Source organism: Pseudophryne corroboree, chromosome 6 (assembly GCF_028390025.1).
Source record: "Pseudophryne corroboree isolate aPseCor3 chromosome 6, aPseCor3.hap2, whole genome shotgun sequence".
In the NCBI taxonomy this organism is placed as follows: Eukaryota; Metazoa; Chordata; class Amphibia; order Anura; family Myobatrachidae; genus Pseudophryne; species Pseudophryne corroboree.
In genome coordinates, this window is record NC_086449.1 from 162,969,452 (window position 1) to 162,994,600 (window position 25,149).

Below are 25,149 nucleotides of genomic sequence, written 5' to 3' on the forward strand. Positions count from 1 at the left end.
AAGCCACCTCAGCTCTGCACATCCAGGCTGAGGCGATCGCTGGTCACAGTATAACACCAGCATGTGTGTGTATACTTTTTAGGATATTTTTCTGATAAGCATGTGAGCGCCTTATCCACCCTGAGGGGTGTTTCCCAATGCGCCTTAACTTCTGGCGGGAAAGGGTATACCGCCAATAATTTTCTATCGGGGGAAACCCACGCATCATCACACACTTCATTTAATTTATCTGATTCAGGAAAAACTACAGGTAGTTTTTTCACCTCACACATAATACCCTTCTTTGTGGTACTTGGAGTATCAGAAATATGTAACACCTCCTTCATTGCCCTTAACGTGTGGCCCTAAAGGAAAATACGTTTGTTTCTTCACCGTCGACACTGAAATCAGTGTCCGTGTCTGGGTCTATGTCGACCGACTGAGGTAAATGGGCGTTTTTACAAGCCCCTGACGGTGTCTGAGACGCCTGGACCGGTACTAATTTGTTCGCCGGCCGTCTCATGTCGTCAACCCACTTGCAGCGTGTTGACATTATCACGTAATTCCATAAGTAAGCCATCCATTCCGGTGTCGACTCCCTAGAGAGTGACATCACCATTACAGGCAATTTGCTCCGCCTCCTCACCAACATTTTCCTCATACATGTCGACACACACGTACCGACATACAGCACACACATAGGGAATGCTCTGATAGAGGACAGGACCCACTAGCCCTTTGGGGAGACAGAGGGAGAGTTTGCCAGCACACACCAAAATGCTATAATTATACAGGGACAACCCTTATATAAGTGTTCCTCCCATATAGCATTTAATATATATGTATATCGCCAAATCAGTGCCCCCCCTCTCTGTTTTAACCCTGTTTCTGTAGTGCAGTGCAGGGGAGAGCCTGGGAGCCTTCCCCTCAGCCTTTCTGTGAGGGAAAATGGCGCTGTGTGCTGAGGAGAATAGGCCCCGCCCCCTTTTCGGCGGGCTTCTTCTCCGGAGATTGTGAAGTCTGGCAGGGGTTAAATACATCCATATAGCCTCAAGGGCTATATGTGATGTATTTTTCGCCATACAGGTATTCTACATTGCTGCCAGGGCGCCCCCCCCCGCGCCCTGCACCCTCCGTGATCGCTGTGGGAAGTGTGCTGACAGACAATGGCGCACAGCTGCAGTGCTGTGCGCTACCTGAGGAAGACTGAAAAGTCTTCTGCCGCCTGGTTCCGGACCTCTTCAATCTTCAGCATCTGCAAGGGGGTCGGCGGCGCGGCTCCGGGACGAACCCCAGGGCGAGACCTGTGTTCCGACTCCCTCTGAAGCTAATGGTGTCCAGTAGCCTAAGAATCCAATCCATCCTGCACGCAGGTGAGTTGAAATTCTCTCCCCTAAGTCCCTCGATGCAGTGAGCCTGTTGCCAGCAGGACTCACTGAAAATAAAGAACCTAAAAACTTTTTCTAAGCAGCTCTTTAGGAGAGCCACCTAGATTGCACCCTGCTCGGACGGGCACAAAAACCTAACTGAGGCTTGGAGGAGGGTCATAGGGGGAGGAGCCAGTACACACCATGTGATCCTAAAAGCTTGCTTTTGTGCCCTGTCTCCTGCGGAGCCGCTATTCCCCATGGTCCTGACGGAGTCCCCAGCATCCACTAGGACGTTAGAGAAATGTAAAAATGTACAGTTTGAGAATCATTACCCCATTAAAGTTATATGGTTTGTCTATAAGTGTTGGCACCATACGTCACACTAATAATATCCGGTGATCTCTGGATGGACTTTGATGTGTTTCAAAGTAGTGCTAGTCCTTAAATTCAAATGGCTAAATAACCAATAGATATGGAATGGATATAATTTCTTTAACAATAAAATAATAACATTGGTTTGTAATAATAAACAATTAAAAATGTCTCTCAACTCATATATCCAAAAGGATCAAATGTGATTTACTAAGCCTTGGACGGAGATAAAGTGGATGGAGATGAAGTACCAGTCAATCAGCTACTAACTGTCATTTTTCAAACCCAGCCTGTGACTATCTCCGTCGACTTTACCTCCATCCAAGGCTTAGTAAATAGACCCCTTAGTAAGGATGATATATAATCCTGACAGGAGAGCTGTGCTACATGAAAATCACTTCAACCTTGGTATTTGCCCCAAATACAGCTAAATACGCTTTTTACCCCTTTTTCCCGTTTAAATATCAAGAAGCACTATTGTAGTTATTGTCTTCAACATAACAGTACATAACATCTTGGAAAGGTTTTGAGCCATTGCACTTTCCTAATGCTGCAGACGTAAAACATAGCTTCTACAGCTTAAATGCACCAGTTTAATTTATATTCAGCAAAACCATAAATCTTTGGCTATTCTTTCCACTGACATACTCCGCAGACCTACTCTACAATAGACACTATCTGTGTATGACATCGGACGTGAACATTGAGAAAGCTCCTTGGTCAGACTGTACTCGGGTGACAAACCTGAGAAGCCCAACAGCATGACGATATTTCTATGCTTACCAGGTTCTTCCTCTACTTGGCTACACAAATAACGGTCCTTCATACCATCTGAAACTCTACCTCCAAAGTCCTGTTTCTATTCTGCATTACATCACTATTCATTCTGTACTCTGCTTTGGAACATGTGTGTCCCATGTAAATTATTTCAGTTTGGAGTGTTTATTTTGGAAGTTCAGCCTCAAGTCCATTCCTCTGTTTACTCAGAATTGCTAGTCATTTCTTCACCACTTCTGAGGTATCAGCTCTGTTACAAATCTTTTTATCATCTATAAACATACTGTACATGCCAATCTCTGTAGGCCACAAATAATGTAACTAATTCATTAGACAACAAATGACACTAGACAGAACACTAAGACACGCCTCCCAACTCTTCAAATTTGCCGAATGGGAACTCTCACGCTGGAAATGGATATCTAGAGATACTTTCCGTTTTCTATTTTAAATTAGAAACAATTTTTTTTATTACTGTCAATATGTAGAGGGCGCAGCAGATCAGCTTACCCACTGACACTTAGGGGGTGATTCTGAGTTGATCGCAGCAGCAAGTTTGTTAGCAATTGGGCAAAATCATGTGCACTGCAGGGGGGGCAGATATAACATTTGCAGAGAGAGTTAGATTTGGGTGGGTTATTTTGTTTCTGTGCAGGGTAAATACTGGCTGCTTTATTTTTACACTGCAATTTAGATTTCAGTTTGAACACACACCCCACCCAAATCTAACTCTCTCTGCACATGTTATATCTGTCCCCCCTGCAGTGCACATGGTTTTGCCCAACTGCTAAAAATTTTCCTGCTGCGATCAACTTGGAATTACCCCCTTAGCCATAACAATTCAAAGCGAACATAACACATTTTTTTTTTTTTCAATATTTAAATACCACGTAGTCCAGCTATTACAACTGGATCAGGACAAACCCCTGTTTACTGGTACATGTGCAAGATTTACATTTACAGTGGTTAGTAACCTAGCACTAAAGGTGCATACACACGGAACGATAGAACAAACAAAGAGGGCGTTCCCGATTGAACGGAATGACAAATCGTGTACATCGTTCCGTGTGTATGCAAGAGAACGATGCCGATGCGCGCACCCGCGGTCGCTAGCGACAGCCTCAGATCTTTTGTACATGCAAGAAGATCTGAGACTGTCGCTAGCGATGCCATGCTGCCGAATGCAGCATGGCCCCCCGCTCCCCCGCCATCATTCGTCGCCGCAGGCACTGGCAAGTTGCCGATGACGACACCGCCACTGGGTCACATCATGGACGATGTTCAAACGTCACGTGTGTACCCACCATAAGTGTCATGTGCAATCAGCTGCAACATTTGGTAAAGGGATGGAAAAAAAAAAAGACAGATTTTTCTGTGCACAGCAGACTTCCTGTATTTAGAGCTACTGACGCACAATGCAGAGAGCCGCCAAGGCTGATAGGTCTGGACAGAAGCTTGTACTCCACTACATATCAAGTGTAAACAGGAAGCCATCTAAAGCTATATTTAAGAATGCTACAAGGTGACTTATTCTATGAATTAATTTTTTAGTGGCCAAGTTAGTGAGAAACACATTATTCCATTGCAGTAGGAACCAGAGGGTCTACTGAATTATTAATTAGTTGTGAGATTATAAATAAAGGCAATTTTAGACCACCAGCACCCGTAGTCAATGGACAACTTCAAAACACAACCAAACATTTTACAATTCAAACTTTTCCAATCTAAATTATTTAGATTAGATTACCTGGATTATATAAAACTTTCAGAGGCAGCTGAGGTTTCCTTGCAGCAAACGGGTAGAGTGTGTGTGTTGCAGTAGTGTAGGATTCCGTCCTCACCAGAGGAGAAAACCTGACATATGAAAGAAAACAGGAAAAAATAACGCTTAGAGCAGAATGCACACATCGCAAGTGAAGTAAAAGAAACAGCATACATTTTTGTTTACTGGGAATAAGGAATCCCACTGAAGGGTCAGTAGCGCAATAAAAATAAATAAATAAATAAATTACAGATTTCTTCCATGGCAGAACTTTAGAAGAAAAATAATTATTTGTAATTGTAATTCACTCATTACTGTCTTAACACCTCATGGCAGCAGTTACAAAGGGTTAGCTCCCTTCCAAGTAAGGTAGAGACAGGGATATAAAACACAGTGGCTGTGTGCAGAATATATCTCTCAAACTGAGAATCAACAGAAGATAATATATTCCGGTGATAATGGCTAGAGAAGGCACGGACAGACATCCATAACTGCTGAATGCAGAGTTCTGTCACAGTGGCCTGAGTCTGCTTTCCCCAAGAAGTTAATACTACTCAACTACCATGGGCTCCTTGTATTTCTGGCACATACTGCAGGTCTACATTTATTGTATATATGTCTGATTATTTCTCGGATTCATCTAGAAATGGCTGATTTGAAAGGGGTATAACCTTTCCGAGGTACTGCTGGTATCACAAATAACTGTTCTGCATTTCTAAGACTCTTCTCTTTGCTATCCACGGAAGGTGGTAACAAGATGGTTAAATAATTCTCCTGGTAAAGTGAAAATAAGATTTTACTCACCGGTAAATCTATTTCTCGTAGTCCGTAGTGGATGCTGGGGACTCCGTAAGGACCATGGGGAATAGCTGCTCCGCAGGAGACTGGGCACAGCTAAGAAAGAATTAGGACTACCTGGTGTGCACTGGCTCCTCCCACTATGACCCTCCTCCAGACTTCAGTTAGGATACTGTGCCCGGAAGAGCTGACACAATAAGGAAAGGATTTTGAATCCCGGGTAAGACTCATACCAGCCACACCAATCACACCGTATAACTCGTGATATTATACCCAGTTAACAGTATGAACATAACAGAGCCTCTCAACAGATGGCTCAACCATAACCCTTTTAGTTAACAATAACTATATACAAGTATTGCAGACAGTCCTCACTTGGGACGGGCACCCAGCATCCACTACGGACTACGAGAAATAGATTTACCGGTGAGTAAAATCTTATTTTCTCTAACGTCCTAGTGGATGCTGGGGACTCCGTAAGGACCATGGGGATTATACCAAAGCTCCCAAACGGGTGGGAGAGTGTGGATGACTCTGCAGCACCGAATGAGAGAACTCAAGGTCCTCCTCAGCCAGGGTATCAAATTTGTAGAATTTTGCAAACCTGTTTGCCCCTGACCAAGTAGCAGCTCGGCAAAGTTGTAAAGCCGAGACCCCTCGGGCAGCCGCCCAAGAAGAGCCCACTTTCCTCGTGGAATGGGCTTTTACAGATTTAGGCTGCGGCAGGTCAGCCACAGAATGCGCAAGCTGAATTGTGCTACAAATCCAGCGAGCAATAGTCTGCTTTGAAGCAGGAGCACCCATCTTGTTTGGTGCATACAGGATAAATAGCGAGTTAGTCTTCCTGACTCCAGCCGTCCTGGAAACATAATTTTTCAAGGCCCTGACTACGTCCAGTAACTTGGAGTCCTCCAAGTCCCTAGCAGCCGCAGGCACCACGATAGGTTGGTTCAAGTGAAAAACTGATACCACCTTAGGAAGAAACTGGGGACTAGTCCTCAATTCTGCCCTATCCATATGGAAAATCAAATAGGGGCTTTTGCATGACAAAGCCGTCAATTCTGCCACCCGCCTTGCCGAAGCCAAGGCCAAAAGCATGACCACTTTCCACGTGAGATATTTTAAATCCACGGTTTTGAGTGGCTCAAACCAATGTGACTTTAGGAAACCCAACACCACGTTGAGGTCCTACGGTGCCACTGGAGGCACAAAAGGAGGCTGAATATGCAGCACTCCCTTGACAAATGTCTGAACTTCAGGCAGTGAAGCCAGTTCCATTTTGGAAGAAAATCGATAGAGCCGAAATCTGGACCTTAATGGAACCCAATTGTAGGCCCATAGTCACCTCTGACTGTAGGAAGTGCAGAAATCGACCTAGCTGAAATTTCTCCTTTGGGGCCTTCCTGGCCTCACAGTACGCAACATATTTCCGCCATATGCGGTGATAAAGGTTAGCGTTCACTTCTTTTCTAGCTTTAAATAGCGTAGGGATAACTTCCTCCGGAATTCCCTTTTCCTTCAGGATCCGGCGTTCAACCGCCATGCCGTCAACGCAGCCGCGGTACGTCTTGAAACAGACAGGCCCCCTGCTGCAGCAGGTCCTGTCTGAGCGGCAGAGGCCATAGGTTCTCTGAGATCATTTCTTGGAGTTCTGGTTACCAAGCTCTTCTTGGCCAACCCGGAACAATGAGTATAGTTCTTACTCCTCTCCTTCTTATTATTCTCATTACCCTGGGTAAGAGAGGCAGAGAAGGGAACACATACACCGACTGGTACACCCACGGTGTTACCAGAGCGTCCACAGCTATCGCCTGAGGGTCCTTGACCTGGCGCAATATCTTTGTAACTTTTAGTTGCAACGGTGTACAATCATTTGGAAGACTTCTGGATGAAGTCCTTACTGCTTCTCAGTTGTCCACTCCGGGAATGAACACTGCTGACAGTGCTAACACATGATTTTCCGCCCATCGGAGAATCCTTGTGGCTTCTGCCATCGCCATCCTGCTTCTTGTGCCGCCCTGCCGTGTACATGAGCGACCGCCGTGATGTTGTCTGACTAGATCAGCACCGGCCGGTGTTGAAGCAGGGTCTAGCCTGAAATGGCCCTTAGTTCCAGAATATTTATGTGTAGGGAAGTCTCCTGACTTTTCCATAGCCTTGGAAGTTTCTTCCCTGTGTGACTGCCCCCCAGCCTTGAAGGCTGGTATCCGTGGTCACCAGGACCCAGTCCTGTATGCCGAATCTGCGGCCCCCTAGAAGATGAGCACTCTGCAGCCACCACAACAACGACACCCTGGCCCTTGGAGACAGGGTTATCCGCCGATGCATCTGAAGATGCGACCCGGACCACATGTCCAACAGATCCCACTGGAAAATCCTTGAATGGGACCTGGCGAATGTAATTTCTTCGTAAGAAGCTACCATCCTTCCCAGGGCTCGCGTGCATTGATGCACCGACACCTGTATACGTATTAGGAGGTCTCTGTCTAGAGACGACAACTCCCTGGACTTCTCCTCCGGGAGAAACCCTTTTTATCCTGTTCTGTGTCCATAACCATACTCAGGAACAGTAGACGCGTCGTAGGAACCAGCTGCGACTTTGGAATATTCAGAATTCAGCCGTGCTGTTGTAGCACTTCCCGAGATAGTGCTACTCCGCCGAACAACTGCTCCCTGGACCTCGCCTTTATAAGGAGATCGTCCAAGTACGGGATAATTATTTCGGCCATTACCTTGGTAAATACCTCGGTGCCGGGGACAGACCAACGGCACTGTCTGGAATTGGTAATGACAATCCTGTACCACAATTTTGAGGTACTCCTGGTGAAAAGGGTAAATAGGGACATGCAGGTAAGCATCCTTGATGTCCAGTGATACCCTCCAGGCTTGCAATAATCGCCCTGAGCGATTCCATTTCGAACCTAAACCTTCGTATATAAGTGTTCAAAGATTTCAATTTTAGAATGGGTCTCACCGAACCGTCTGGTTTCGGTACCACAACATTTTGGAATAGTAACCCCAGCCTTATTGAAGGAGGGGTACCTTGATTTCACCTGCTGGAAGTACAGCTTGTGAATTGCCGCCAGTACTACCTTTCTCCGAGGGCAGCAGGCAAGGCTGATGTGAGGTAACGGCGAGGGGGAGTCGCCTCGAACTCCAGCCTGTATCCCTGTGATACTATTTGCAGAACCTAGGGATCTACCGCACCTGTCTCCACCTGTGGAGCCCCAACGTCAAGCGGTGGACTCAGAGGAAGCGGGGGAAGATTTTTGATCCTGGGAACTGGCTGCTGGTGCAGCTTTTTCCTTCTTCCCTTGTCTCTGTGCAGAAAGGAAGCGCCATTGACCCGCTTGCTTTTCTGAAGCCGAAAGGACTGTACCTGAAAATACGGTGCTTTCTTAGACTGTGAGGAAACCTGAGGTAAAAAAAAATTTCTTCCCAGCTGTTGCTGTGGATACTAGGTCCCAGAGACCATCCCCACCAATTCCTCACCCTTATAAGGCAGAATCTCCATGTGCCTTTTATAGGCAGCATCACCTGTCCACTGCCGGGTTTCTAATACCCTCCTGGCAGAATGGACATTGCATTAATTCTGGATGCCAGCCGGCAAATATCCCTCTGTGCATCCTTTATATATAAGACAACGTCTTTAATATGCTCTATGTTAGCAAACTATTTTCCCTGTCTTAGAGTATTAATATTATCTGACAGGGTATCAGACCACGCTGCAGCAGCACTATTTATGCTGAGGCGATTGCAGGTCTCAGTATATAACCTGAGTGTGTATATACAGACTTCAGGATAGTCTCCTGCTTTTTATCAGCAGGCTCCTTCAAGGTGGCCGTATCCTAAGACGGCAGTGCCACCTTTTTTGACAAACGTGTGAGCGCCTTATCCACCCTAAGGGATATCTCCCAACGTGACCTATCCTCTGGCGGGAAAGGGTACGCCATCAGTAACTGTTTAGAAATTACCAGTTTCTTATTGGGGGAACCCACGCTACTTTACACACTTCATTCATTCATCTGATGGGGGAACAAAACACTGGCTGCTTTTTCTCCCCAAAAATAAAACCCCTTTTATGTGGTACTTGGGTTCATGTCAGAAATGCGTAACACATTTTTTATTGCCGAGATCATGTGACGGATGTTCCTAGTGGATTGTGTATATGTCTCAATCTCGTCGACACTGGAGTCAGACTCCGTGTCGACATCTGTGTCTGCCATCTGAGGTAACGGGCGCTTTTTTGAGCCCCTGATGGCCTTTGAGACGCCTGGGCAGGCGCGGGCTGAGAAGCCGGCTGTCCCACAGCTGTTTTACATCATCCAGCCTTGTAAGGAGTTGACATTGTCGTTTAATACCTTCCACCTATCCGTCCACTCTGGTGTCGGCCCCACAGGGGACGACATCCCATTTATCGGCCTCTGCTCCACCTCCACGTAACCTTCCTCATCCCACATGTCGACACAGCCGTACCGACACACAGCACACACACAGGGAATGCTCTGACTGAGGACAGGACCCCACAAAGTCCTTTGGGGAGACAGAGAGAGAGTATGCCAGCACACACCAGAGCGCTATATAATGCAGGGATTAACACTATAACAGTGATTTTTCCCCCAATAGCTGCTTGTATAAACAATATTGCACCTAAATTTAGTGCCCCCCCTCTCTTTTTAACCCCTTGAGCCTGAAAACTACAGGGGAGAGCCTGGGGAGCTGTCTTCCAGCTGCACTGTGAAGAGAAAATGGCGCCAGTGTGCTGAGGGAGATAGCTCCGCCCCTTTTTCACTGACTTTTCTCACGCTTTTTTATGGATTCTGGCAGGGATATTTATCACATATATAGCCTCTGGGGCTATATATTGTGATATATTTGCCAGCCAAGGTGTATTTATTGCTTCTCAGGGCGCCCCCCCCCCCCAGCGCCCTGCACCCTCAGTGACCGGAGTGTGAAGTGTGTATGAGGAGCAATGGCGCACAGCTGCAGTGCTGTGCGCTACCTTGGTGAAGACTGATGTCTTCTGCCGCCGATTTTCCGGATTTCTTCTTGGTTCTGGCTCTGTAAGGGGGCCGGTGGCGCGGCTCCGGGACCGAATGCGGTCGATCCCTCTGGAGCTAATGGTGTCCAGTAGCCTAAGAAGCCCAAGCTACCACCAGTTAGGTAGGTTCGCTTCTTCTCCCCTTAGTCCCTCGCTGCAGTGAGTCTGTTGCCAGCAGATCTCACTGTAAAATAAAAAACCTAACATATACTTTCTTTCTAGGAGCTCAGGAGAGCCCCTAGTGTGCATCCAGCTCGGCCGGGCACAGGATTCTAACTGAAGTCTGGAGGAGGGTCATAGTGGGAGGAGCCAGTGCACACCAGGTAGTCCTAATTCTTTCTTAGCTGTGCCCAGTCTCCTGCGGAGCCGCTATTCCCCATGGTCCTTACGGAGTCCCCAGCATCCACTAGGACGTTAGAGAAAAGTGGATATCAATATATTTTAGATGTTTAGAAAGTGTTACTTGGACCACAGTGTCTGTGTCTCTCAGGGGAGATAAGCAGCTGCGTCCCCAGTACCAAGGCCCACCCAAAGCCTTAACGTGGCTTGCCACACTAGACAACGTCGCTCTGTGTGGCATGGCAGTGCATGCAGTCCATATCGAGCATGCATGCACTGCCAACAGCAACGATCTAAGCCGACCCGCGTGGTCGCGCATCGATCGTCACAGGCGGCACACACACTTGCCGAGAAAAAGAGCAACGTCGCTCAGGAAGAGGGAAAACGAGTGACGTCGCTCATTTTCTCGGCAAGTGTGTATGAATCAGTTTACTGGATATGGCGCATCAACCAAAGCACCAAGCACCAAAACTGAGGTCACACGGTCCCATAACGGACCTGATAGAGGGGCAAATTCCCTTCATCGCCTGGAAAAAAACTAATTATCAATTCTTTGAAGCTAATCTAACCTTCAAGAAGTACTGGAATGACAGCTATAGCTGGGCCAACACCATGCAATAAGTATTTTCATAGCTCTGTAATACAGCATATAATAGTTTCTCTTCCTTACAAATTTACTAATTAAGAACTCTGGTATTCCTTTATGCCTGAACAGTTACAGCTCAATTCCATGCCATCAAATTTAGTTATGCATATTTGGGTGAAAGACAGGACTCTGAAGCAGCACATCCAAGGAGGTAAAGGCCACGGATCCTCCCAAGCCACTGGGAACTGCGGGCATCATGGCACAAATGGAACGATTACTCTTTTTTTTAAATCCTTTCCAGAAGGCAAGAGATGAAGGGAATGGCTAGAAGACATACAGTAGGCCAATTCAAGCATCTATTGGATTCAAATGCATCTACTCCTTATGTTCCTGGAACTTTGTGTCAAGAGGAGAATCTTGGTACTTTGATATTCTGATTTGTTCCCATAATTTACAGCTGGGAAAAACTGAACCTTGTAACAGCAGTTGGTAAACTTCCAGATATAGAGACCATTCTCCTAGAAAAACTTGTATTTTGTTTAGGCATCTGCTTCTGCATTTCCTTCAACTACAATATAGGGGGGGGGGTATTCAATTAGGTGCAAAGAAACAGTGGAAGCGAAAACCAGAAAGTTTTTTTAGATTTTTCGCTGATATTTTTTTCAGGATATCTAATTTGATCGGCCAAAAAACAATAAATTTTCTACCAAAAACACACAAGTTCAGTGAAACCGGTGTGTTTTTCACACATGGTTTCGCCTGCCTGAGGCAGGTGAAACAAAATACCAGATAAGCCGCTGCTTGCACCAGATTATCGGGGCTAACTGAATAGCCCCCAGTGACACAATGATCGTGGGTAATTGAATACCCCCATAGAATGCTGAAAGTGACTTTTCAATCAACTTATCAGTGTTTCTACTTCAGACAACATAACTCTGCTTCTGATGCCTCCCTGGTGAGTTATATGAAGGCAACCACTGATTTATTGTCTGAGAACACTTTGAGATGCTTCCCCAGCAACGGCTGCTGAACTATTCTCCATGCAGCTCTTCTTTTCAGACTGCACATATGCCTTCTTGCCCAGGAAAACATTCCTAACAGCTGAAGCACTGTAGTTTGAGACACCTTTAGTCTTACAGTGATACCTTGCTCTGTATGGTATATAATTGTACCCCCTGAAGTTATACTTGCCGTAAGGGAAGGAGTTGACTCTTTATCCTGTTAACAAGCCAGCCAATTATCTGCAACAAAGTTATCACCTGTAATGCCTAGGTATTTACAGGAAGTTTTGATTTCCCTATAATCAGCATATTGTTCATGTTTACCTAGGCTTACCGGGATCCGGTCTTTAGGTCGACAGTAAGTAGGTCGACCACTATTGGTCGACGGTAAGTATGTCAACATGGTTTCTATGTCGACATGTTCTAGGTCGACATTACAAAAGGTCGACATGAGTTTTTCATATATTTTTTCTTCATTTTTTTTTTTACTTTTTCATACTTTCCGATCCACATGGACGACAACTGGGAATGGTAACCTGTGCCGAGCGCAGCGGTAGCTGAGCGAGGCACCTTGCCCGAAGTTTGCGCGCTATGCGAGGGGACACGGTGCACTAATTGGGGTTCCCGGTCACTGTACGGAGACAACAAAAAAAAAGTTTTTAAAAAACTCATGTCGACCTTTTCTCATGTCGACCTAGAGTCCCTGTCGACCCAAGTCTAATCTACCTAACATACCACACCCAGGCTTACCATATTATACCTATAAACAGGGACACTAATGAATTACACAGATTCTGTGGCCGGCTGACTTCAATCCTCCATTTCACTTGGTTTTAATCAACCACAGAACCTGTGTAATCCATGAGAGGCCCGGTTTAAAGAGACAGTATGGTAAGCCTATGTAAGCCCATATCATGGCCCTCTGCTGTATAAATGAAGGTCAACAGCACACAGTAGACAAGTGCATTGGGAGTGTTGTCCCATGATAGAGAAACTGAGACACTTCCTGTGCTGAACTGCATCTGGAAAATGAAAGTAAGCATACTGCAAATCTATGGATGAGAAAGTTCCATTTGCTAATGGCTGGGAGGATTCCATTTAAAATGCGGGGCCGCGCATCGTTCATCGTTGGTGCATACACACTGAAAGATATGAACGATAGCTCGTTCATTAATGAATGAGATCGTTCATATCTTTCAGTGTAATTGGCCAGTGTGTAGGGCCCATTTGTGATCTAGTCAATGTGTCTGTTGAAATATGATCATTTTGCCATTCTCAACCTATATATAATACGTATAACAAATCCATTGACTACAAGCTCTTTCAATCCTTTCTCTTTGAGATTCTATCAGCATACTGATAGTGGGATCCAGTAACAGAAGCTGCAGTGAGGTCTAAATACTGCATTACAGCATGTTTGTGCAGAAAAGCACCTACTACTTCTAAACTCAACATTAAATGGTCAGAAATGCCATACTTTGATTACAAAAAACATTTTTTTTATGAACTAACACTGTTAGGTCAGCCTTAACACCAGTGCCGTAACTAGGCATTTTAGCGCTGTGTGCAAGAAACGGCATTGGCGCCCCACCTCCCTATGTAAGACAGGGAAGTGCGCGCCGCAGGCGTGCAAAAAAATAAGAATTTACTCACCGGTAATTCTATTTCTCGTAGTCCGTAGTGGATGCTGGGAGTCCGTAAGGACCATGGGGAATAGCGGCTCCGCAGGAGACTGGGCACAACTATAAAGAAAGCTTTAGACTACTGGTGTGCACTGGCTCCTCCCACTATGACCCTCCTCCAGACTTCAGTTAGGATACTGTGCCCGGAAGAGCTGACACAAGAAGGAAGGATTTTGAATCCCGGGTAAGACTCATACCAGCCACACCAATCACACCGTATAACTCGTGATACAATACCCAGTTAACAGTATGATAACAACTGAGCCTCTCAACAGATGGCTCAACAATAACCCTTTAGTTAGGCAATAACTATATACAAGTATTGCAGACAATCCGCACTTGGGATGGGCGCCCAGCATCCACTACGGACTACGAGAAATAGAATTACCGGTGAGTAAATTCTTATTTTCTCTAACGTCCTAAGTGGATGCTGGGACTCCGTAAGGACCATGGGGATTATACCAAAGCTCCCAAACGGGCGGGAGAGTGCGGATGACTCTGCAGCACCGAATGGGCAAACTCTAGGCCCTCAACAGCCAGGGTGTCAAACTTGTAGTGTTTGACCCCGACCAAGTAGCTGCTCGGCAAAGTTGTAGAGCCGAGACCCCTCGGGCAGCCGCCCAAGAAGAGCCCACCTTCCTCGTGGAATGGGCTTTTACTGATTTAGGATGCGGCAGTCCAGCCGCAGAATGTGCAAGCTGAATCGTACTACAGATCCAGCGAGCAATAGTCTGCTTTGAAGCAGGTGCACCCAACTTGTTGGGCGCATACAGGATAAACAGCGAGTCAGTCTTTCTGACTCCCGCCGTCCTGGAAACATAAATTTTTAGGGCCCTGACTACGTCCACCAACTTGGAAGCCTCCAAGTCATTAGTAGCCGCAGGCACCACGATAGGTTGGTTCAGATGAAAGGCTGATACCACCTTAGGGAGAAATTGGGGACGAGTCCTCAATTCTGCCCTATCCATATGGAAAATCAGATAAGGGCTTTTACAAGACAAAGCCGCCAATTCTGATACACGCCTGGCCGAAGCCAAGGCCAACAACATGACCACTTTCCACGTGAGATATTTCAATTCCACGGTTTTCAGTGGCTCAAACCAATGTGATTTTAGGAAATTCAACACCACGTTGAGATCCCAAGGTGCCACTGGATGCACAAAAGGGGGCTGAATATGCAGCACTCCCTTAACAAAAGTTTGAACTTCAGGTAGAGAAGCCAGTTCTCTCTGGAAGAAAATCGATAGAGCCGAAATCTGGACCTTAATGGAACCCAATTTTAGGCCCATAGTCACCCCTGACTGTAGGAAGTGCAGGAAACGGCCCAGCTGAAATTCCTCCGTTGGGGCCTTCCTGGCCTCACACCACGCAACATATTTTCACCATATGCGGTGATAATGGTTTGCGGTTACTTCTTTCCTAGCTTTAATCAGCGTAGGAATGACTTCCTCCAGAATGCACTTTTCCTTCAGGATCCGGTGTTCAACCGCCATGCCGTCAAACGCAGCCGCGGTAAGTCTTGGAACAGACAGGGCCCCTGCTGCAGCAGGTCCTGTCTGAGCGGCAGAGGCCATGGGTCCTCTGAGATCATTTCTTGAAGTTCCGGGTACCAAGCCCTTCTTGGCCAATCCGGAACAATGTGTATAGTCCTTACTCCTCTTCTCCTTATTATCCTTAGTACCTTTGGTATGAGAGGACGAGGAGGGAACACATAAACCGACCGGTACACCCACGGTGTCACTAGAGCGTCCACAGCTATCGCCTGAGGGTCTCTCGACCTGGCGCAATATCTTTCTAGCTTTTTGTTTAGGCGGGACGCCATCATGTCCACCTGTGGCCTTTCCCAACGGTTTACAATCATTTGGAAGACTTCTGGATGAAGTCCCCACTCTCCCGGGTGGAGGTCGTGCCTGCTGAGGAAGTCTGCTTCCCAGTTGTCCACTCCCGGAATGAACACTGCTGACAGTGCTAACACGTGATTTTCCGCCCATCTGAGAATCCTTGTGGCTTCTGCCATCGCCGTCCTGCTTCTCGTGCCGCCCTGCCGGTTTACATGGGCAACCGCCGTGATGTTGTCTGACTGGATCAGTACCGGCTGGTTTTGAAGCAGGGGTTTTGCCTGATTTAGGGCATTGTAAATGGCCCTCAGTTCCAGAATATTTATGTGCAGGGAAGTCTCCTGACTTGACCATAGTCCTTGGAAGTTTCTTCCCTGTGTGACTGCCCCCCAGCCTCGAAGGCTGGCATCCGTGGTCACCAGGACCCAGTCCTGTATGCCGAATCTGCGGCCCTCTTGAATATGAGCACTCTGCAGCCACCACAGCAGAGACACCCTGGTCCTTGGAGACAGGGTTATCAGCCGATGCATCTGAAGATGCGATCCGGACCACTTGTCCAATAGGTCCCACTGAAAGGTTCTTGCATGGAACCTGCCGAATGGAATTGCTTCGTAGGAAGCTACCATCTTTCCCAGGATCCGCGTGCAGTGATGCACCGACACCTGTTTTGGTTTTAGGAGGCCTCTGACTAGAGATGACAGCTCCTTGGCCTTCTCCTCCGGGAGAAACACTTTTTTCTGTTCTGTGTCCAGAACCATCCCCAGGAACAGTAGACGTGTCGTAGGGATCAGCTGTGACTTTGGAATATTTAGAACCCAGCCGTGCTGTTGTAGCACCTCCCGAGATAGTGCTACCCCGACCAACAACTGCTCCCTGCACCTCGCCTTTATCAGGAGATCGTCCAAGTACGGGATAATTAAAACTCCCTTCTTTCGAAGGAGTATCATCATTTCGGCCATTACCTTGGTAAAGACCCTCGGAGCCGTGGATAGACCGAACGGCAACGTCTGGAATTGGTAATGACAATCCTGTACCACAAATCTGAGGTACTCCTGGTGAGGATGGTAAATGGGGACATGCAGCTAAGCATCCTTGATGTCCAGTGATACCATGTAATCCCCCTCGTCCAGGCTTGCAATAATCGCCCTGAGCGATTCCATCTTGAACTTGAATTTTTTTTATATATGTGTTCAAGGATTTCAAATTTAAAATGGGTCTCACCGAACCGTCCGGTTTCGGTACCACAAACATTGTGGAATAGTAACCCCGTCCTTGTTGAAGTAGGGGCACCTTTACTATCACCTGTTGTGAATACAGCTTGTGAATTGCCTGTAACACTGCCTCCCTGCCTGAGGGAGTGGTTGGTAAGGCAGATTTGAGGAAACGGCGGGGGGGGGGGGGGACGTCTCGAATTCCAGCTTGTACCCCTGAGATACTATTTGAAAGATCCAGGGATCCACCCGTGAGCGAGCCCACTGATTGCTGAAATATTTGAGACGGGCCCCCACCGTACCTGGCTCCGCCTGTGGAGCCCCAGCGTCATGCTGTGGACTTAGAGGAAGCGGGGGAGGACTTTTGCTCCTGGGAACTGGCTGTATGCTGCAGCTTTTTCCCCCTACCTCTGCCTCTGTGCAGAAAGGACGCGCCCTTAACCCGCTTGCCCCTATTGGGCCGAAAGGACTGTACCTGATAATACGGTGCTTTCTTTGGCTGTGAGGGAACATGGGGTAAAAATGTAGACTTCCCAGCTGTTGCTGTGGAAACGAGGTCCGAGAGACCATCCCCGAACAATTCCTCACCCTTATAAGGCAGAACTTCCATGTGCCTTTTGGAATCTGCATCTCCTGTCCACTGCCGAGTCCATAACCCTCTCCTGGCAGAAATGGACATTGCACTAATTTTGGATGCCAGCCGGCAAATATCCCTCTGTGCATCCCTCATGTATAAAAGTGCGTCTTTAATATGCTCTACGGTTAGCAATATAGTGTCCCTGTCTAGGGTATCAATATTTTCCGACAGGGAATCTGACCACGCAGCTGCAGCACTGCACATCCATGCTGACGCAATAGCTGGTCTCAGTATAACACCTGTGTGTGTATATATAGACTTCAGGATAGCTTCCTGCTTTCTATCAGCAGATTCCTTCAGGGCGGCCGTATCCGGAGACGGTAGTGCCACCTTCTTTGACAAGCGTGTGAGCGCTTTATCCACCCTAGGGGATGTTTCCCAGCGTGACCTATCCTCTGGCGGGAAAGGGTACGCCATTAGTAACCTCTTAGAAATTAACAGTTTCTTATCAGGAGAAGCCCACGCTTCTTCACACACGTCATTTAACTCCTCAGATGGAGGAAAAGCTACTGGTAGTTTTTTCTCTCCAAACATAATACCCTTTTTTGTGGTACCGGGGGTAACATCAGAAATGTGCAACACATTTTTCATTGCCTCAATCATGTAACGTGTGGCCCTATTGGAAGTTACATTAGTCTCATCGTCGTCGACATTGGAGTCAGTATCCGTGTCGACATCTGTGTCTGCCATCTGAGGTAGCGGGCGTTTTAGAGCCCCTGATGGCTTTTGAGACGCCTGGGCAGGCACAGGCTGAGAAGCCGGCTGTCCCATAGTAGGTATGTCGTCAAACCTTTTATGCAAGGAGTCGACACTGTCGCGTAATTCCTTCCACAGAACCATCCACTCAGGTGTCGACCCCGCAGGGGGTGACATCACATTTACAGGAATTTGCTACGCCTCCACATAAGCCTCCTCATCAAACATGTCGACACAGCCGTACCGACACACCGCATACACACAGGGAATGCTCTGACAGAGGTCAGGACCCCACAAAGCCCTTTGGGGAGACAGAGAGAGAGTATGCCAGCACACACCAGAGCGCTAAATAATACAGGGACTAACTGAATTATATCCCCTTATAGCTGCTATATATATATATATATATATATATATATATATATATACACACACACACTGCGCCTAAATGTAGTGCCCCCCCTCTCTTTTTTACCCTTCTGTAGTTGTAGACTGCAGGGGAGAGCAAGGGAGCTTCCTTCCAGCGGAGCTGTGAGGGAAAAATGGCGCCAGTGTGCTGAGGGAGTTAGCCCCGCCCCTTTTTCGGCGGACTTCTCCCGAGTTTTTGAAACTCTGGCAGGGGTATTAATTTACACCTATATAGCCTCTGGGACTATATATGGTGTATATTTGCCAGCCAAGGTGTGTAATATTGCCCTCAGGGCGCCCCCCCCCCCCCCCAGCGCCCTGCACCCATCAGTGACCGGAGTGTGAGGTGTACATGAGGAGCAATGGCGCACAGCTGCAGTGCTGTGCGCTACCTTGGTGAAGACCGAAGTCTTCTGCCGCCGATTTTCCGGACCTCTTCATGCTTCTGGCTCTGTAAGGGGGACGGCGGCGCGGCTCCGGGAACGAACATCAAGGTCGGGTCCTGCGGTCGATCCCTCTGGAGCTAATGGTGTCCAGTAGCCTAAGAAGCCCAAACTACCACCTGTTAGGTAGGTTCGCTTCTTCTCCCCTTAGTCCCTCGCTGCAGTGAGTCTGTTGCCAGCAGATCTCACTGTAAAATAAAAAACCTAAATATACTTTCTTTCTAGGAGCTCAGGAGAGCCCCTAGTGTGCATCCAGCTCAGCCGGGCACAAGAATCTAACTGAAGTCTGGAGGAGGGTCATAGTGGGAGGAGCCAGTGCACACCAGAAGTCTAAAGCTTTCTTTATAGTTGTGCCCAGTCTCCTGCGGAGCCGCTATTCCCCATGGTCCTTACGGAGTCCCAGCATCCACTTAGGACGTTCGAGAAATATATAGGGGCGTGGCTTCATGGGGAAGGGTCGTGGCCACAAAATACCACCAATTCATACTACGGTGCACAGTAGTCTCCATTACACAAATTACGCTGCACAGTAGCGCCACTACACCAGGTAGAGCCCTTTTTTACAAATTACGGCAGACAGCGTCCCCCTTTTTACACATTACGGCAGACAGCGTCCTCTTATTACACATTACGGCAGACAGTCCCCCTTTTTACACATTACGGCAGACAGCGTCCCCTTTTTACACATTACGGCAGACAGCGTCCCCTTTTTACACATTACGGCAGACAGCGTCCCCCTTTTTACACATTACGGCAGACAGCGTCCCCCTTTTTACACATTACGGCAGACAGCGTCCCCCTTTTTACACATTACGGCAGACAGCGTCCTCCTATTACACATTACGGCAGACAGCGTCCCCTTTTTACACATTACGGCAGACAGCGTCCCCTTTTTACACATTACGGCAGACAGTCCCCCTTTTTACACATTACGGCAGACAGCGTCCCCTTTTTACACATTACGGCAGACAGCATCCCCTTTTTTACACATTACGGCAGACAGCGTCCCCTTTTTACACATTACGGCAGACAGCGTCCCCTTTTTACACATTACGGCAGACAGCGTCCCCTTTTTTACACATTACGGCAGACAGCGTCCCCTTTTTACACATTACGGCAGACAGCATCCTCTTATTACACATTACGGCAGACAGTCCCCGTTTTTTTCACATTACGGCAGACAGTCCCCCTTTTTACACATTACGGCAGACAGCGTCCCCTTTTTACACATTACGGCAGACAGCGTCCCCCTTTTTACACATTACGGCAGACAGCGTCCCCTTTTTACACATTACGGCAGACAGCGTCCCCTTTTTTACACATTACGGCAGACAGCGTCCCCCTTTTTACACATTACGGCAGACAGCGTCCCCCTTTTTACACATTACGGCAGACAGCGTCCCCCTTTTTACACATTATGGCAGAAGAGAGTGAGAGAGCGAGAGAGAGAGAGAATGAGAGAGAGAGAGAGAATGAGAGAGAGACAGACAGAGAGAGAATGAGAGAGAGAGAGTGACAGAGAGAGAGAGTGACAGAGAGAGAGAGTGACAGAGAGAGAGAGAGAGTGTGAGAGAATGAGAGACAGACAGAGACAGAGACAGAGAGAGAGACTTACCATCTCTCCCCGCCGGCAGTCAGGCTCCTCGTGCTGGCAGAGATCCCGGGCAGCCGCAGGGGAGAAGGAGGAGGAGGAGGAGGAGGAGGGAGGGGGACTGGAGCCGCAGCACCGCTATGTCATTGGTAGCGGCGCCGCTGCAGCACTCCCCTCTCCTTCCGCATTGGCTGCCCGCCGCTGTGAATGCTGGGATGAGGGAACCGTATCCCAGCACTCACAGCAGCGCCGGGCAGCCAATGCGGAAGGAGAGGTGAGTGTTGCAGCGGCGCTACTACCAATGACATAGCGCTGCTGCGGCTCCAGTCCCCCTCCCTCCTCCTCCTTCCCTGACTCCGGCGCTGCTGCTTCTCTTCCAGCGCGGCGCACGGCAAAAAACTGGCGGCTTGTAGTTGATTTGACTCATTACAAGCCGCTGGCCGTGCGCCCTCAGGGTAACTGCGCTGTGTGCCAGGCACACCTGGTACACAGGTAGTTACGGAGCTGCTTAACACACAACAAGCTCTATTTTTCTTAGTCATGTTATTTACAGGACGCCATAATTACATGTGATTTCAAACTAGTTCTACTAGGCAGTGGGGCACCCTCAGTCATAAATTTCTGATGAGTATGAACCATGCTTGCCGCCAACTAGGCAGCATTTAGGAGACAAAATTACAAAGATTGCTTTTTTTGTTAGAACTTTTACACTCATAGTTGTGAATGTTATTAGTAGCTCCAGCTGTCAATCACTAAATCCTCAGGGCCCACAGTAAAACCTGTGACATCAGAAGCCCGGCAACATATCAGATGATGCGATGGCTACTATCCTTTGCACTGAAACCATTTGGTGGTATAACCATTGATGGTTATACTGTGCACATGTGCAGAATAATACGATTTTAAACCTACCAGTAAATCTTTTTCTCCTAGTCCGTAGAGGATGCTGGGGACTCCGTAAGGACCGTAAGGGGTATAGACGGGCTCCGCAGGAGACATGGGCACTCTAAAGACTTTAGATGGGTGTGCACTGGCTCCTCCCTCTATGACCCCCCTCCAGACCTCAGTTAAAGAACTGTGCCCAGAGGAGACGGACAGTACGAGGAAAGGATTTTTATTAATCTAAGGGCAAGATACATACCAGCCCACACCATCCACACCGTACAACATGGAATATATGAACCAGATAACATTCTGAAACAAAACAGCATCAGCCAGAGACTGATCAAAACTGTAACATAACCCTTATGTAAGCAATAACTATATACAAGCCTTGCAGAATTAAGTCCGCAATGGGACGGGCGTCCAGCATCCTCTACAGACTAGGAGAAAAAGATTTATCGGTAGGTTTAAAATCTTATTTTCTCTTACGTCCTAGAGGATGCTGGGGACTCCGTAAGGACCATGGGGATTATACCAAAGCTCCAGACCGGACGGGAGAGTGCGGATGACTCTGCAGCACCGATTGAGCAAACATGAGGTCCTCATCAGCCAAGGTTTCAAACTTATAGAATTTAGCAAAAGTGTTTGAACCCAACCAAGTAGTTGCTCGGCAAAGTTGTAATGCCGAGACACCTCGGGCAGCCGCCCAAGAAGAGCCCACTTTCCTAGTGGAATGGGCCTTTACCGAATTTGGTAACGGCAATCCAGCCGTAGAATGAGCCTGCTGAATCGTGTTACAGATCCAGCGGGCAATAGTCTGCTTAGAAGCAGGAGCGCCAACCTTGTTGGCTGCATACAGGACAAACAGTGCCTCTGTTTTCCTAACCCGAGCCGTCCTGGCTACATAAACTTTTAAGGCCCTGACTACATCAAGAGACTTGGAATCCTCCAAGTCACCCGTAGCCACAGGCACCACAATAGGTTGGTTCATATGAAACAATGAAACCACCTTAGGCAGAAATTGAGGACGAGTCCTCAACTCTGCTCTAACCACATGGAAAATCAGATAGGGGCTTTTGTGAGACAAAGCCGCCAATTCGGACACCCGCCTCGCAGGTGCCAAGGCTAACAACATGACCACTTTCCAAGTGAGAAATTTTAACTCAACTGTTTGAAGAGGTTCAAACCAGTGTGACGTAAGGAACTGTAACACCACGTTAAGGTCCCATGGCGCCACTGGGGACACAAAAGGAGGCTGGATGTGCAGCACTCCCTTTATAAAAGTCTGGACTTCTGGGAGAGAAGCCAATTCCTTCTGAAAGAATATTGACATGGCCGAAATCTGCACCTTAATGGAGCCTAACTTTAGGCCCATATCCACTCCTGTCTGCAGAAAGTGGAGAAAACGGCCCAGGTGGAAATCTTCCGTAGGAGCATTCTTGGCTTCACACCAAGATACATATTTCCTCCAGATACGGTAATAATGTTTCGCCGTCACCTCCTTCCTAGCTTTTATCAGAGTAGGGATGACTTCCCCCGGAATACCTTTCCTAGCTAGGATTTGGCGTTCAACCGCCATGCCGTCAAACGTAACCGCGGTAAGTCTTGGAACACGCAGGGCCCCTGCTGCAACAGTTCCTCCCTGGGAGGAAGAGGCCACGGATCTTCTGTGAGCATCACCTGAAAATCTGAATACCAGGCCCTTCGAGGTATTGAGTATTGTCTGGACTCTTTTTCGTCTTATGATTCTCAGTATTTTTGAGATGAGTGGAAGAGGAGGGTAGACATAGACCGACGGTAACACCCACGGTGTCACCAGGGCGTCTACCGCTACAGCCTGAGGGTCCCTTGACCTGGAACAATACCTCCGAAGTTTCTTGTTGAGGCGTGACGCCATCATGTCTATTTGAGGAAGCCCCCAACGACTTGTTATCTCTGCAAAAACTTCTTGATGCAGACCCCACTCTCCTGGATGGAGATCGTGTCTGCTGATGAAGTCTGCTTCCCAGTTGTCCACTCCCGGAATGAAGACTGCTGACAGTGCGCTTACGTGATTTTCCGCCCAGCGAAGAATCCTGGTGGCTTCCGCCACTGCCACTCTGCTCCTTGTCCCGCCTTGGCGGTTTACATGAGCCACTGCTGTGACGTTGTCCGATTGAATCAGAACAGGTAGGTCGCGAAGAAGAGTCTCTGCTTGTCGTAGGCCGTTGTTGAATGCCGAACCTGCGACCCTCTAGAAGGTGAGCACTCTGCAGCCACCACAGGAGAGACACCCTGGCCCTGGGGGACAGGCTTATTTTCTGGTGTATTTGTAGATGGGACCCCGACCACTTGTCCAGAAGGTCCCACTGAAATGTCCTCGCATGGAACCTGCCAAAGGGGATGCCTCGTAGGCCGCCACCATCTTTCCCAGTACTCGAGTGCATTGATGAACTGACACTCTTTTTGGCTTTAACAGGTCTCTGACCATGCTCTGGAGTTCCTGGGCTTTTTCCGTTGGGAGAAAAACCCTCTTCTTTTCCGTGTCCAGAATCATGCCTAAAAATGATAGCCGAGTCGTTGGAATCAACTGCGACTTTGGCAGATTTAGGATCCAGCCGTGTTGCTGCAGCACTCGCAGAGAGAGTGACACGCTTTTCAGCAACTGAACTCTCGATCTCGCTTTTATGAAGAGATCGTCCAAGTATGGGATAATTGTGACTCCTTGCCTGCGTAGGAGCACCATCATTTCCGCCATTACCTTGGTGAAAATCCTCGGGGCCGTGGACAGCCCAAACGGCAACGTCTGAAACTGGTAATGACAGTCCTGTACAGCGAATCTCAGGTACGCCTGATGAGGAGGATAAATGGGGACATGAATGTATGCATCCTTTATGTCTAGTGATACCATAAAATCCCCCCCTTCCAGGCTGGAGGTCACTGCACGGAGAGATTCCATCTTGAATTTGAACCTCTTTAGTTACAGGTTTAGGGATTTAAGATTCAGAATGGGTCTCACCAAGCCATCCGGTTTCGGGACCACAAATAGGGTTGAATAGTACCCTTTCCCCTGTTGTATTAGGGGAACCTTGATAATCACCTGCTGTCGACACAGCTTTTGTATTGCAGCTAAAACTATTTCCCTCTCTGGGGGAGAAGCTGGCAAAGCCGACTTGAAAAATCGGCGAGGAGGCACTTCTTGGAATTCCAGTTTGTAGCCTTGGGATACAATTTCTATCGCCCAAGGATCCAAATCTGAAAGAACCCAGACCTGGCTGAAGAGTCGAAAGCGTGCCCCCACCGGCGCGGACTCCCGCAGTGGAGCCCCAGCGTCATGCGGTGGATTTTGTAGAAGCCGGGGAGGACTTCTGTTCCTGGGAACTAGCCGTAGCAGGCATTCTTTTCCCTCTGCCCTTACCTCTGGCGAGGAAGGACGAGCCCCGACCTCTTCTGGACTTATGCGACCGAAAGGACTGCATCTGATATTGAGGTGTTTTCTTTTGCTGTGGGGGAACATAAGGCAAAAAAGAAGACTTACCCGCGGTAGCTGTGGAAACCAGGTCCGCGAGGCCCTCCCCAAATAAAACCTCACCCTTGTAAGGCAAAGTTTAAATATGTCTCTTTGAGTCGGCATCACCTGTCCATTGGCGGGTCCACAGGGCTCGCCTAGCAGAAATTGCCATGGCATTGGCTCTTGAACCCAATAGCCCAAAGTATCTCACAGCGTCTCTCATATATAATGCTGCGTTTTTAATAT

At 47.9% G+C, this 25,149-nt stretch overlaps 1 protein-coding gene across 1 annotated transcript in view; it reads right to left on the reverse strand.

Moving 5' to 3' along the window:
• NFU1 (NFU1 iron-sulfur cluster scaffold) overlaps positions 1–25,149 on the reverse strand; it is a 155,586-nt gene that overhangs the window by 119,911 nt on the left and 10,526 nt on the right. The window contains exon 2 of the mRNA XM_063932066.1: positions 4,246–4,352. Coding sequence (XP_063788136.1) covers positions 4,246–4,352 — 107 coding nt within the window. The remainder of the gene's footprint in view (positions 1–4,245; positions 4,353–25,149) is intronic.